Source organism: Semicossyphus pulcher, unplaced genomic scaffold (assembly GCF_022749685.1).
Source record: "Semicossyphus pulcher isolate SPU_LCO1_2020_fin unplaced genomic scaffold, fSemPul1.0.p SCAF_20, whole genome shotgun sequence".
Taxonomy (NCBI): domain Eukaryota; kingdom Metazoa; phylum Chordata; class Actinopteri; order Labriformes; family Labridae; genus Semicossyphus; species Semicossyphus pulcher.
The window spans coordinates 10711935-10726066 of NW_027211694.1; the positions used below are offsets into that span (position 1 = coordinate 10711935).

The window sequence follows — 14132 nt, forward strand, 5'->3', positions numbered from 1 at the left end:
GTGTGTGTAAATTCAGGTGTGTGTTAGGAGCGTCCCGGGAATCCCACGTGTGCAAGAAGCCAGCTGCAGCACAACAGTGATTTCATCCGCTGTCTGTCAACAAGCAATAAACAAAATACCTGTTTGCAAACTTTTGCTGAACGCTGCAGCAACCACAGCTTCCTGCTGATCTGCATTAAAGTGCCTTGCTCGAGGGCAACCGAAGGCTGCTTACACCTGAGTGACAAGCATATCTGATCTCACTGAAAATCCTTTATGTGATGAACGGGTCTAACTGACAGCTGTGGCAAATGTCTTTCTGAATAAGAGACTCACAAACAATTTTAAAGTAGAGGTTTGACTTATTGTTACCAGTGGTATAATTGTTTTAGAAATATTACTTCTTGAAATTTCCACATTACACAGTGCTTTGAGACACACGTGTCTACTCTATGAACCTGGCTGCCTGCAGGTAAAACAAACATGCGGAATGATTGGCAACAGTCCAAACACAGTAATAGATGATACTGCGTCCTTTTATAACCGGATTTATGACTTCAAATATTCAGCCTCACATGACCTATTTTGATTTACAAGAAACACATATTTCATGCACAAACTACAGGTTGACAGATACGACATGTAAAGATGTTAAACTACAAACACTTGTTATCAGGTTATCATTTTATAAAGGGATCTGCAAGAGCTGGTAGGAAGTGAGGGATTAATACGTAGAATTAAGACCTTAAATTGTTTATTTGGTTCATCAATAAGTCAATTGGCAGGCGATAAACCACCAACAGGCTTTCCCCCAGCAAATTCCTCGCCCAGATACTGGCCGGTCTGTCAAAGACAAGCAATCTAATTAGGGCAAAGACATCTTCCAGACATGCAATATTTGCCATAATTTATGGATGGCCAGCATAGATAATTACCTTTCGAGGAAACCCAGGAAATGGCTCATCGTTGGGTTAAACTGACATGACAGGCTAGACAAGAGTCAAACGTATTGGTGGCATTTGCTGTGCGAAAAAGCCCTCTAACCTGAAGATCAACGTGTTTATGTTTCAAAAATGAAGATACATTATCTTTTTGATTTCAGGCACAGTGGCTATAAAACAGTTGTCCTTCTCATTGTTTTGTCTGTGGTATTTATTTTGTCTTAAACGTTTTACTGTTCATTGATTTTTTACATTGTATTGGTTACTGTAGCGATTTATTTTGTATTTATGTTTTTTACTTTCCACTTCCTGTATTAAAAGTATTTTAAAATTGTATTTGTTGTTGTCAATTTCGGTTCTGTTTTACTGTCTATTTGTTCCTTAGGATTGCATGTATGTATGAAAGGTGCTATATAAATAAATAAAGTTGAGTTGGTAGATTTTAACTGGATGGATAAAAATGTAAATAACAGAAGATTCGTTTAAGGACAGATGCGTTAAAGGACATAAAGTTAGTACACTACAGCAAATTCTCATTTAATAAACGTTACAGTGTGTGTTTTCTCTCTAAAAATAGGACATCACCTGAGCAGCAGCGTGAATCACCTGAAGTGTAGCTAATGTTGTAGCTAGCCTCCATGTAAATGTAGCCACGGTGTTTACAGACAATCTTCATGCTTCAGTTCACACAGCCTGTCTTCCTACTCCTCTCTCTGCTGCTGCTAGCTCATTTAATGCTACATAGTTAGCTAAGCTACCGGTAGGCACAAAGAGCCCACACAGCTGACCCTAATGCTGAAATCCTGCTGTCCAAACAAACCATGCAGCCGCTCAGTCTTACCTTCTTGACAGCGACGGCAGCTCCGAATTCCAAACGCAGACCCAAACTGTGCTTTCTAAACGTTATTTATGCTGCACGGGGCTAGCGAGCCTTATCTTCTATCTGGAGGAGATGCTGAGTGTCTGCTCATCGATGTTTGAGCAGTGGCTTTTCCCTTTCAGCGTCTCACTGTAAAATACAACTTCAGCCCCTGCCCGTAAACCACAGTGTAAATGCGCAATTGCATTTTAAACCAAACGTCAGCCCCAACGGTCGATATTGACAAGATGAAATGCTCGCAAATTCTCTCCTAGAAACAAATTAACCGTAAAATTAAAAATAACACTTTATAATCTTGTCGTGATATTTTGCAGCACGGTAAAACGCATGCAAACACAACCACTGGGAGACATAAAGAAAACTCTACTTACCTCTAGTGGACGTCTAACCTTCCTACAGGAAAACGTGAAAGGGGTTTGCACGTTAGGAAACACTTTACGGTTTAGAACCACGGAATGATGGACGTTAAAAAAACGTGACGTAAAGGAACAGGACCAATCGGCTTTCAGAGCAGGCGGGACCAACAGATAACGGACCAAAAATCCCTCCGTCTGTCTCTCTGTCCGTAAACCACAGTGCAAATGCGCAATTGCATTTTCAGCCACTAAAACTCACCACCCAACGGTTGATAATGACAAGATGAATGCATATCTAGCTCACATATTCTCTTCTATAAACAAATTAACCGTAAAATAAAAAGTAAGACATTATAATCTTGTCGTGATATATTGCAGTACTGTAAAACGCATGCAAACTCAACCCCTGGGAGATATAAAGAGAACTCTACTTACCTCTTGTGGACGTCTAACCTTCATGCAGGAAAACGCTAAAGGAGTTTGCACGTTTGGAAACACTTTACGGTTAGACCATCAGAATGATGGACGTTAAACAAAACGTGACGTAGCAGGACCAGGACCAATCGGCTCTCAGGGCAGGCGGGAACGACAGATAACGGACCTCAAAAATCCCTCCGTCTGTCTCTCTTACCGTTAAGGGGAGCGTCTGTTGATAATGATGTGAAATATTATTAAAACATTTTTATGAGTTTTAGTGTGTGCAATACATGAAGACGAACATGGTGGCCACAGGTCAAGAAATACACTGAGGTAAGGACTTTGGACTTTGTCCTAAATAAAACACCAACCGGTTAGCTAAATGCTACTGCTGTTAAAGCTAGCTGTCATTGTAAGATAAGCTAACTAACCAGGAATTAATTTGTTTAAAAATAGATTCAAGGCCACATATTGTTGTATTTTGTAAACAATACTACGTTTTAGTGGCCCTTAGCAGCAATTCCAACGTTGCTGTCTATTCCTATATGTCGACATCCTTATTAAAATACTCCATGGACCCAATATTCACCATAATAATGACCGTCTCTCTCTCTTTTCTGTGGGTCTTTGCAGCGTCTGTTTGTCTGTTTCATCCTTTGATCGGTCTCCAGCCACTGAGATGTCTCTGGCTCAGAGGGTTTTGTTGACCTGGGTCTTCACCCTGGTCTTCCTTATCATGCTAGTTCTCAAACTGGATGGGAAGGTAATGATCTTTTAATACCTGCCTGTCTCTCCTGTATACTAGCCATCTCATCAGTAACAGTCAATAAAAGTAATTAAGCTATACCTTGATCCATCACCCTGGTAGAAGTAATAAACTCTTAATTATATAACCAAAACAATCTACTCCCCTTCCTCCCTCCAGGTGCAGTGGAACTGGTTCCTCATCTTCCTCCCTGTCTGGGTCTTTGATGGCATCCTCATCCTCATGCTTGCCATCAAGATGGCAGGCCGATGCAAGCCCGGGTACGACCCACGCAACGGCTCTCCAGACCTGCGCCTGCGTGCCTGGTACCTGACGGCCATGCTGCTCAAGCTCGGCTTCTGCCTGACTCTGTGCGCCAAGCTGGAGAAGCTGGCGGATGTAAAGCTGACGTTTGTGTGCATACCGCTGTGGACCATGTTGCTGGGGGCGCTGGTGGAGCTGGGGCTGAACATCTTTCCTGAAAGGAGAGAGGCCTGAGTGAGATTAAATGGCTGGTTTAAACCTCAACATCAATCATGACACTCAAATTATGGAGGATAGATTTCTCTTTGAAGGGCTTAATGAAATTGGAGCTTTTGTTTGGCCTGATTATGTTTCTGGAGAGGACTGGGGCTTTAGAACGAATCAAATCAACATCTCTGAAATTTGTATTCATGCTAAGAAAAAGAGACTTTGTAAAAGTAATAATCATAGTGTGTTCACACCATGAAAAAGCTTGGCTCAAATTTCTTTTAAAAAAAGGTATAAGGGCATCAATTGGATAATATGTGAAAGACTACTGTGAATTCTACACTGGAAGAAACATTAATGTCCTTTAATATTTGCTTTTATTTTTAACTCAAAATGTTCAGTATTGTTTTCTTGTGTTTATATTCACTGTATATAAGCAAGCACATGAGAAAGTAGTTCTTTTTTCTTCTGTTATTTAAGCTGCAGAATGTTAACTTTCACTTTTGGTACCAAAATCATGAAATGTATTTTTTTGTTGTTGATATTTTGTGGCTTTTTCCTTTCATTCCTGATCTGTGGAGAGCAGCTGGCTAAATGTTATTTTACAAGTCATAAATTAACTTTGTAGGTGTTTCATGACGACAGAGCGGTTTGGCTGCAAGCACAGGAGTAGAAAAGAACTTTTAAGATAATTTAAGACATTTTTCAGGACAAGGAACTTGTGATCTGATTTTTCCCACAGGCTGAACCCTCTGCTCTGTATAAAGTCTCTTTTGTACCATGTTGCTTATCTTGTGTCCTATGAAAATCAGGAGGCTTTTATTACATACAGAGGCTGCTGGGAAAAAAATAATATGTATCATACTTTGTGACCAAAGTGATAAACATTCAGATGAATATGGAAAATCTAAAATAAGGCTTGTTATTAGAGCCCATCAGAATATGTTCTACGTACAGTTTCTTGAGTTTATATGTCCTCTTCATGGTACAGCCGACACTGTGACATTTGTTTTGTGCCATTTAGTATTTTAAGTACATTCTTTGCGTATTTTGCACTTTGTTGAAACAAACAGGAGCCGGTGTTTTGCGAAACAATTTGATAATGGATGCATGTCTTGTAAAAAATAAAGAGTTTCTGTACAATATACTGTGGGGATTTGTCTCATATGGTTATAATAGTACTTGCATAGTAGTTTTAGATGATGAGAGGAAGTTGAAGTTGTAGTGTGTGTAGTTGAAAAATCCTGCTGGGAGGTGACCTGAAATGGACTGGGAACCAACCACAGAGGCAGCAGCAGTGTGTATATATGTGTGTGTGTGTGTGTGTGTGTGTGTGTGTGTGTGTGTGTGTGTGTGTATGGTCTGACTTTAAGGGAAAACATTCAGGCTGCAAACCTGTTGAACAGCTTGTCCAAAAGGGGACAAAAGCCATGTTGCTAATTTGGACTTTTCAGGTCAGTGGTTTAGTTTAGGGAAGTAGTGCTGATAGGGTAATCGCAAGTCTCCAGGAAATGAATGGAAGTTTATGCAACGTCCCCACATATAACCTCAGTTAACATTTGAGTGTTCCTGATCTGACCTTTGAGGCACACTTCAGGTCCTCTTAAGTATTGCAGCATTTTCATGATATGTGTAACTGTGTGATTAGTGTTTCCAGTTTGCATTCAAAGAACGAGCTGTCCCGACTCTTTCCTCAAAAGTAGTTGGGTGAAAAAAAGCCACTGGAGGAACAGAAATTGTGAATAGAAATGATTTTCAAAAGCTGTTCGGACACATTTTACAGTAGCCTGAAGCCAGTTGCAAAGCAAAAATAGCTGAGCCAGACACCACACCTTTAGCAGCTCTGTCATTAAAAAGACAGATGTGTTTAAAGTTTGTGAGGCATTTAAAACAGGGTGGGTGAATGGGTGGAGTTGGGTAACATGTGAAGAAAGTTTTTTTTAAAGCAGTAAATAATGAGGTGATCTTTATGTGCTATGATTAGTCGAGCTTGTAATCATTACATGCGTGTTAGCATGCTAATAGCTTTTGTAAATTTACTTCAGCCTGCGCTAATCCTACAAAATAGAGGGATATACCATGGCGAAGTAATTGTTCTTTTTACTCTACTACATTTATTTTATCGTTATAGTTATCGTAACTTTGCCAATAAAGATTTTAAATCGAAAAACATAACAGAATACACAAAACAGAACTTGCACTTCTGCTAACCTTGTTAACTTTTGATTCTAAAACCAAGAAAGTGGTGTTCAATTGGGGGATTGTTGACGGATTTCAGGTGTGTATGAGTTCCATGCAGCACTTGTTCTCAACAGGAGATAATTCATATCAGTTCTAGTGTTTTATTGTGGGAGAAGAAGAATATTAGTGCAGTTTTTGGTGCCAATTAACAAAAGGAAACTCCCCCACGCTAGTTATAAAGCTGGAGCTAGCAGCAGTTTAGCATAGCTTAGCATAAAGACGTGAAACACTGGAGCCAGATTGTGAGCAGCCAGATAACAAGTGAAGGCTCCAAGAAGTCTGTTACATTTACAGTCGTATTTGCAGTACTAATAAGATGTAATACTTTGAAAAATACTTTGTTGCACCAGATGATGACTGTAAAGATAGCACATGAAATAAAAGTTAGCGTTATCTGATTTATATATTATATCTGGATGAACTGTGTCATATAATAGATGGTTTCATCTCAAATGTGATATCATGTGCAATAACACTTTTTCAGTTTTAGGCTTTAATATGTTCACTCTCATGTGCAATATGACCTTCCTATATCAGGGGCTGTGTTTATATTTATAGAGTGCATTATCATGTGCAATTTTTCATCATGTTCTTACGTTTTCTTTCATGAGCTGTCTTTACACTCATCATCAATTTTTTATCACTTCTTATTATGATGCAAATACGACTGTCAATATAACTGACACCATTTGCCACTAAAATTTCCTACTCAGCATAATTTTATCTTATTGTACTGTTATAATAAATGTTAAATTATAACTGTCTCTTTGCATTTAACCCTTTGAGTTGCGTTTTGTGGTACTCATATTTTTTACTGTAACTTTGGAGCAATCTTGCACTAGAATTTCCTTCTGGATTAATAAAGTTCTATCTTATCTTATCTTATGTTTGTGTTTTAATTAAGTTAAAGTATTCAACACTTCTCATGAAAGTGCAGTACCATGAAAAATGCATCTTATGACCCTTTGGAGGGCCCACTCCCTATGTTTGGAACTATCAGACTAAACTACCTAACTGTAGTTCCAGACCAGAAGAATGTTGCCTCCAGTGTACATTAATGCATACGTATTAACACTTTTATACATAATATCTGTAACAGGGAAAAAGTAGTTGTACTATTTCAATGTATTTTGCTTAAGTAGTATTTTAAAAACAGGATTTCTTCGTTTTGAGCATTTTTTAAATGTTTGTATTGTTACTTTGTGTGTTGGATCTCAATACTCCCACCTCTGGTAATATGAAAAGAAAGAGGCAAAGGAGTAAAGTTAACATTAGCTCCAATACGGACACTCTGTGTTTACGCCACATTCACACGGTTCATTGAGGTTTTTCCAAGTATTCCCTCCAAAACCCTCTCTTTGTCTCTGCTCCAACTTCCTGCCTCCCTCCCGCCCCCGCTCATTGTGAAGGTCAGCTGAGCTCCTCTGGCATTCCTGCTGTGTCTGAGAGTGCACGAAGGGATGAAAAAGGCTGTTTTGACTTGCACTTGACCCGACACACACCAGCATCTGAATTACAGGGCTACTGCACTGATGTGTGTATGACGTGTCTGCTCAAATCTCGCCTGGTGAAAGTGCTGAGCCCGTCGCTGCAGACTGCAGTGAGTGGGTGGCTTGCATAACAGCAATCTAGAGAGAGAAAACACAAGCAGGTATACTACAGACAAAGGCTATTTTATAGTTTTTAGAATTATAGGTGACTGGAGGAAAAGGCCTTTGAAAGGTGTGTGTGTGTGTGTGGACGAATAAAACCACGCTTACAAAGACATTTTCAAATACATCCCAATTGATAAGGATGATAGCAAAGTGCTGCACTTCTAATATATATTAAAAAAAAAAAACACCAGGAGAAATAATAATTATTCAATAATTACAACAGATGACATGATGACTTGTTCGTGCAAGGGGTTACTTACCTCTGCAGAGCTTTAAAGGGTCTTTCAGTTCCAAGCTCGGTTTACGAACAACTTTGTTAAAGGTGTTAATATGTACTTGTTGCATTCAGTTTATTTACTCTGCCCCCATGTGGCCAAAGGGCAGGTTTAAAGCTGCAACTTGGAGTTTCCCTATAAACAAACAAAAGCTATATAGTGTTTCTAACCACAACCCATTGTGTGTATTCTTGACATCTTACATACCTGAAGAGTTTTTCCTTCATGACTCAGCAGGTGCTGAAATAACAGTTAAGGCAAATAAGTGCTCTGCAATCTTGCTACCAATCATCCTAGCTCGCTAACTTCCACCTTCTGGCTTGCTGGCTTTCAGTTTCTTGCTTGCTACTTCCAGTTTTTAGCTTGCTATCCTCCACTTTCCTGCTTACTAGCTTCCAGTTTCTTGCTTGCTAGCCTCCACTTTCCTGCTTACTAGCTTCCAGATTCTTGCTTGCTAGCTTTCAGTTTCTTGCTTGCTAGCTTCCAGTTTCTTGCTTGCTAGCTTCCAGTTTCTTTCTTAATAGCTTCCAGTTTCTTGCTCGCTAGCTTCCATTTTTTTTTACCTTGCTAGCTTACACTTCCTTGGTAGAAGTGGGTTAGCCTAATTTGCTAACTTTAATGGAGTGGAATATGAATTTTGCAACACCAGTGGTTGTCTTTTACAATATTTTCAAAGCAGCATCATTTAGAGTCATGTTTACTTGCTAGCAGTCCTGTTGCTGCTTTTGTCAGTGCATTGAAACGTATTTCGGCAATTACTTGTTACCATTAACTTGCCTGCCTGAAAGTGATGGCAAAGTAGGAATTAGGAAGTAGGAACGATTGTGCGCTTAAAAAACAAAACAGGGACCTACATGTAAAAACATTACTCAGCTACTAACTACTTGCATTACAGTGCAACTAGTGGTCAACAATTTAAAATACCTTTAAAGCTCAGATCTTCTTTCACATTTTGGCAGTTGACCTTGTTTTTCATATAGATACAAATATTTCAAAGACTTCACACTTTTTTAAACCCTTAATAGCTTTTGAAAGTCTTTAACCAAAGACCGAGAAACAACAATTCATACCCCAAATTCTTCCATACATTGAACCTTTTATTAGCTAGGCTCATATTTAAAGTAGAAACCACACTACAAGTTTTTTTCCTCTTTACAAAACTTCTTATGTACACTACAGTGCTGACAGTTAAAAATCACACAAACAAAATAGAAAATAACAAACCAAAACTTTAAGATAAATAAACTCTGTGAAAACAACACCAGCCCCTGAAGACTGGTGTTGTTTTCCACCATAATTTTGTCACATTTATACAAAAAATATAGAAGTTCCTGTCAGTTTCTTTTGTAACATCTGAAACTCAAAACGCATAAAAAGAGCTGCAGAGCGCCTTGCAACGGGCATCAAGTGCTTCATCATCACCTCGCTCTCCCCAGAGCCACGAAGGGAAGAGTTCTGCCTCTGAAATTATTCCTGAAGAGATCTGAAATTTTATTTTCCAATACTTTCCAGGCTGTGGTCGGGAAATTGTCCCACTGACTCATCCCAAAACGTACACCGCAGACATTTGGAGAGCTTTCAGCAGAGACCAATTTTTGGCTTTGCGCTCATTTTCCAGTGAAACTCAGACTCCTAAAAACTATGAGTGGGCAGAACTTCTTCTCTACATGGCTCTGGACCATTTAGTAGTTCACAGTTAAGGACAGGCACTGGGGAAATGTTGTGGGCTACATTAGCAAGTGGGCTGTACTCCAATATTGGTATTAAAATCAAGATATCAATGACAAAACCACATTAAAGTTCCATAGTTGTGGGGCGAGCACTGAGACTTTTCGTAGTCGTCCCTAAAACAGAATATCAATAATTTAATGTACTTCTCAAACACAAGGACTCCAGTCCCCGGGTGATAAATAAAACATGTTGTAGAAAGGATGCTCCAAGCTGTAGAGAACCTGGACTACAGGTAAGTACATAAATAGTGCATTGGGAATAAAGTCTTGACAGTGTACCTTCTGTATTCTAAATGTGCTGAGGCCTGAAAGATTACGATTACAGACTTGGAAGAACCTGATCATCTGGGACTTATGAATTTTTTTTCAATACTTTCAAATGTATTAAAAAACTAGTTGATAAATCCATGTTAAAAAGTGCGGTAATGAGTCAGATTGGGGAGGTCATACACCGCTGCATCTATACAGTATTGCGCCGCTCATTCTATTATACTTATATCCAGATGCTGTGAGATCTGAAGTTAATTTAAGAGCTCTTAATGTAGCTGCAAAGGTACTAATATGTTGCAGGTTTTATTTAATTCATGACTTTGAACAAATACCTTCTATATTGTCCATCAAAACGTTTTAGACTTGGCCTGTCTTTGTAACAGCCTTGGCTGGGTCAAATCTTTCTAAATGGCGTACAAGCTAGCACTAGGTTTACATCATTAGGAGATCTGAATACACATCCAAAAGACAATTTGAATTAAAAGAAAAATACAGCAAATTACTCTAAGAGCTCTTCCTCTGGTGTTGGGGGCTACAGGTACAAGATCATTCCTACAAGTCTGATGTCATTTGGTCAACATGAAATGAAGCCGAAGTAGGAAATTCAGTCTTCACTTGTTGTCTGGCAGCAAACAAATAAGACATACAAGCTGTGTCTCAATTCAGGGGCGGCATTCTTCGAAGGACGCGGCCTACAGAGGACGAGTGACTCGTAACCTGCGTAGACCGCTAAAGCCGAACAGAAATGAGACGGTCTGGTCTACGGAGAATTTCCTTTTCTACGTCACCATCCGTTCCTACCCTTAGTCTTGCGTCACCAAACGCAGCTCCTGTCGCCTAGCAACTGGTAGCTAGTGGGCTAAATAGCTATCATAACCAACACCACTATTTATTCAATTGAGTCGAAACTTGGGATGCCATGTTTAATAAACATGTGACCGATTACACCGGAGAGCAGAGCAGAGCGCTTTAAGGCTGACCGGGATGCTTCGAAGCTTCAGTCGTTGCCATGGTAACAGACGGCAAAAATCAGGATTGGATTTTTTCCCCCCTTTTTAACCACTGACATGAGGAGATGAGCAGATCTGTGTGTTTCTCACGCTCTGTACCTGGCTTAATGTGGTCGCGATCGGTCCGTATTTCCGCGCACAGTGAATGACATGAGCAGGAGCTATAACCTGTCATCAGTAGGTTATAATAACGCAGCGCGGGGAGGACGCAGACGTTTAATAGCGTGGATCTGTGTTAATCACGTGGATCTTTCTGTCTGTCACTGTTAACAGAGACTCCATGATCAAACTAAGTTGTATATCACATCATAACCCGCTCCCTCCCTGCCTCTGGATGCGCCAGGTGGATCCTTCATGGCCCTGGAAAAGGAGGACGCAATCGTCGGCCGCATCTGAAGGAGCCTTCATACGCAGTCGGCTTTGAAATACGTCGTTCGAAGGACGCAGCCCCTGAATTGGCAGCTACAGTATGACTCCAGTGTTTCCAGTCTTTATGCTAAGCTATGCTAACCTGCTGCTAGCTTTAGCTTTATATCTCGCGTGGGTGGTTTTCTTTTTGTCTTTTGGCACCAAAAACTAAGAATATTATTCTTGGACGATAAAACACTATAACTGATATGAACATTCTCCATTTAAGTGCTCTGTATAAACGTTGACTTTCCATTGAACATGATTTAATATGACATTACTCTGATAAAAATACTGATACTGAGGAAATGCGTTTATATTCAGTAGATTATTGCGGAGCATTATTGCTCAAATACAATATTTGGGAAAAGTACTGCAAATACTGTATTGATTAAGATGTATCGATACAATATAGAAGAGGAAATGTAGCAATATTCATACAATCGTGTATTGTATTATATTACAATTTGACCCATTATTATTCCAGAAACAGTCGTGGGCACAAAGAAAACACTAGAAAAAAGCCACAAAAATGGAAGCATTAGCTGCAAGTTTCACAAAAAGATCATCGGGACCTTTTTTTTTTTTTTTTTTATAAATATTCGACACAAAGTTTGTAAAATTTTTCCTTCCTACCTCTGATGGCTCAAAACATTCTGATAATTGAGGAAAGAACAGAACCACACAGCAGTTTCCTTAAGCTCTTGAACCTGGAGGCTGAAAAATATCTTCCTTAAAGTCAGGTGCAGCCGTACATTAACGAAGGCCAAAACTACCAATAAATGCAATCAATATGTTTGAACCCGAGCACAACCAAAGAGTCAGTACAATCTAAACCAGTCCAGTCAAGCGGTCTGGGATAAATAAAGTTTAAATCTGCTCTAAAAACACGCCAACCTCCGTCCTCCTTGTTATTTACTTTTTACATCGTTTACAACATCAAAACTAAAATAAAACATTTAAAAACAGCTGTACAAAAACTACTATAAAATCTGCTCTTCATGCAGGGAGGGGGAAGGCTGAGGGGGAGGAGGAGGCGGGAGAGATGGAGGCGGGGGAGGCGGCGTGGAGGAAGGGGGAGGTGGCGGGTGAGGGAAAGGCTGAGGGAGCTGAATTTGGGCGGGCGGTGGGGTTTGGTACGGCGGTTGAAGCGGGTAGGAAGTGGGCGGTTGGGGGAGGAAAGATTGTGGGGGGAGGTAGGGGAAGTGGGGGTGCTGAGGGGGGAAGAAGGGTTTGGCATGCGGGGCGTATTGGTGATGCTGAGGGAGGTGAGGAGGGAGAGGAGGGTGGTAGTATGGTTGGGTTGGGGAGGGGGGAGGCAGGTGGAGCTGGTTTATGTGGGCAGAATGAGGGGGAGGAGTCTGGGTGAGGAAGGAGTTCATAGTTTGGGGCTGTGTAGGGGGGAGCATCGGAGGTCGGTGAGGGAGGTGGGAGTGCGGCAGGAGAGGGGGGAAAGACGGGGGGAGCATGTGAGGGAGCGGGGGAGGAGGCTGGAGGTGCTGGGGGGTGTATTGCTGCAAGTAACTTCCTGGTCTCTGCGGATCCACAGGCGACGTCCGGGAGTCGGAACCGCGAGTCCATTTCTCTTGGAGCGTGCGTGAGTCTGCTAGCGTTCGAGCTAACGCGTGTGTCCGTGCGTCGTGTTGCGAACTCACAGAGGAGGCGTGCGTGTGTTGCACATCCGCAGCAGGCGCGTGTGTCCGTGCGTCTGAAGCGACGTCCGGCTTCAGGCGAGGGGCGTCTTTGTCCTTCGGTTTTTCAGAATGGGACGAGGAAGAGGAGGAGGAGGCGTTCGGAGCAGCTGCAGGTTTCGGAGTAATCAGGGAGGATGTGGCGGAGGTCGGAACGGAGGAAGTTGAAGAGGAGGTGGAGGATGGATTTGGAGCCGCAGGAGAAGAGCGCGGAGGAGGCGACAAAGCAGACGAAGAAGAGGAGGAAGACTTTGAGATGGGTGATTTAGGAGCCGAAGAGGAGGAGGAGCTTTTAGTGGAAGACGTCGTCCTGCTGTCTGAGTGGTGGTGATGGTGGTGGTGAAGGTGCTTTGATGATGCTGCTTTGGGTTTTGTGTCCTGATGAGGAGGATGAGGAGCAGGAGGGAGAGATGCAGGAGATTTGATCTTGCAGGGAGGAGGAGGAGGTTCTGCTTTCACCTTTGCAGGAGGAGGATTGTGCAGTTTGGGTTTGACTCCATTTTTCTCCCTCTTCGTCTCCTCTTTGTTTCTCGAGCTGCTCCCGTTTGAGTCCACAGAGAGAGGTGGTGGATGCTGAGGAGGAGGAGGAAGATGCTCCTCTTCCTCCTTTTTGACAGCCAGCAACGTCCTGCTTTCCACCATGTCACCCTCCTCCTTTATCCTCTCCTTCAAACCTCTTTCATCCTTTTCCTCTCTTCCCTCCTCCTCCTTGTTTTCCTCCACTGTTTCCCTCTCCTTCTCCTTCAGTTCAACCTCCTCCTCTTCCTCCTTCACCTCCTCCTCATCCTCCTCCTCTCCCTCTCCTCTGTAATATTGTTGTAAGCGGACGTGCCACGCCAGGCTGCAGACGGATGACACGGTCTTGAACTGGTGGACCACGTTGCGGGGGATGAAGTAGATGTCGTCGTGGCACAGGCGGATGCGGGCGTAGCGGATGCCCTCGCGACGCAGCTGGTTCAGTTTGGCGTCATCCACCCACTGCACGCACTGTGAGGAGAGAGGAGGAGCAGGCTTTAGGTGGAGGAGATGTTGGAGGCAATGCACAAATTCAGTAATAAGAGAA

At 41.7% G+C, this 14132-nt stretch overlaps 3 protein-coding genes across 7 annotated transcripts in view; 1 reads left to right on the forward strand and 2 right to left on the reverse strand.

The window, feature by feature from the left end:
* Positions 1-1894, reverse strand: part of LOC138599238 (protein PHTF2-like) — a 45468-nt gene extending 43574 nt beyond the window's left edge. For all 5 annotated transcript variants that reach the window (XM_069670772.1, XM_069670773.1, XM_069670774.1 and 2 more), the window contains exon 1: positions 1762-1894. The gene's annotated coding sequence lies outside the window, so the exon portion shown is untranslated. The remainder of the gene's footprint in view (positions 1-1761) is intronic.
* Positions 1895-2765: 871 nt separating this feature from the next.
* LOC138599592 (transmembrane protein 60-like) lies at positions 2766-4923 on the forward strand. Its single transcript, XM_069671326.1, has 3 exons — positions 2766-2906; positions 3207-3336; positions 3499-4923. The coding sequence occupies exons 2-3, from the start codon at positions 3253-3255 to the stop codon at positions 3814-3816; spliced, it is 402 nt and encodes a 133-aa protein (XP_069527427.1). The 5' UTR covers positions 2766-2906; positions 3207-3252; the 3' UTR covers positions 3817-4923.
* A 4125-nt stretch (positions 4924-9048) lies between these two features.
* LOC138599409 (lysine-specific demethylase RSBN1L-like) overlaps positions 9049-14132 on the reverse strand; it is a 43893-nt gene continuing 38809 nt past the window's right edge. The window contains exon 9 of the mRNA XM_069671077.1: positions 9049-14056. Coding sequence (XP_069527178.1) covers positions 12362-14056 — 1695 coding nt within the window. The 3' untranslated portion in view covers positions 9049-12361. The remainder of the gene's footprint in view (positions 14057-14132) is intronic.

Excerpts from the sequence above, each read along its gene's own strand:
- LOC138599592 (XM_069671326.1), top strand. The coding sequence starts at position 3,253 with ATGTCTCTGGCTCAGAGGGTTTTGTTGACCTGGGTCTTCACCCTGGTC. Across the intron at positions 3,337-3,498 it reads TTCTCAAACTGGATGGGAAG|GTGCAGTGGAACTGGTTCCT; the intron begins GTAATGATCTTT and ends TCCTCCCTCCAG.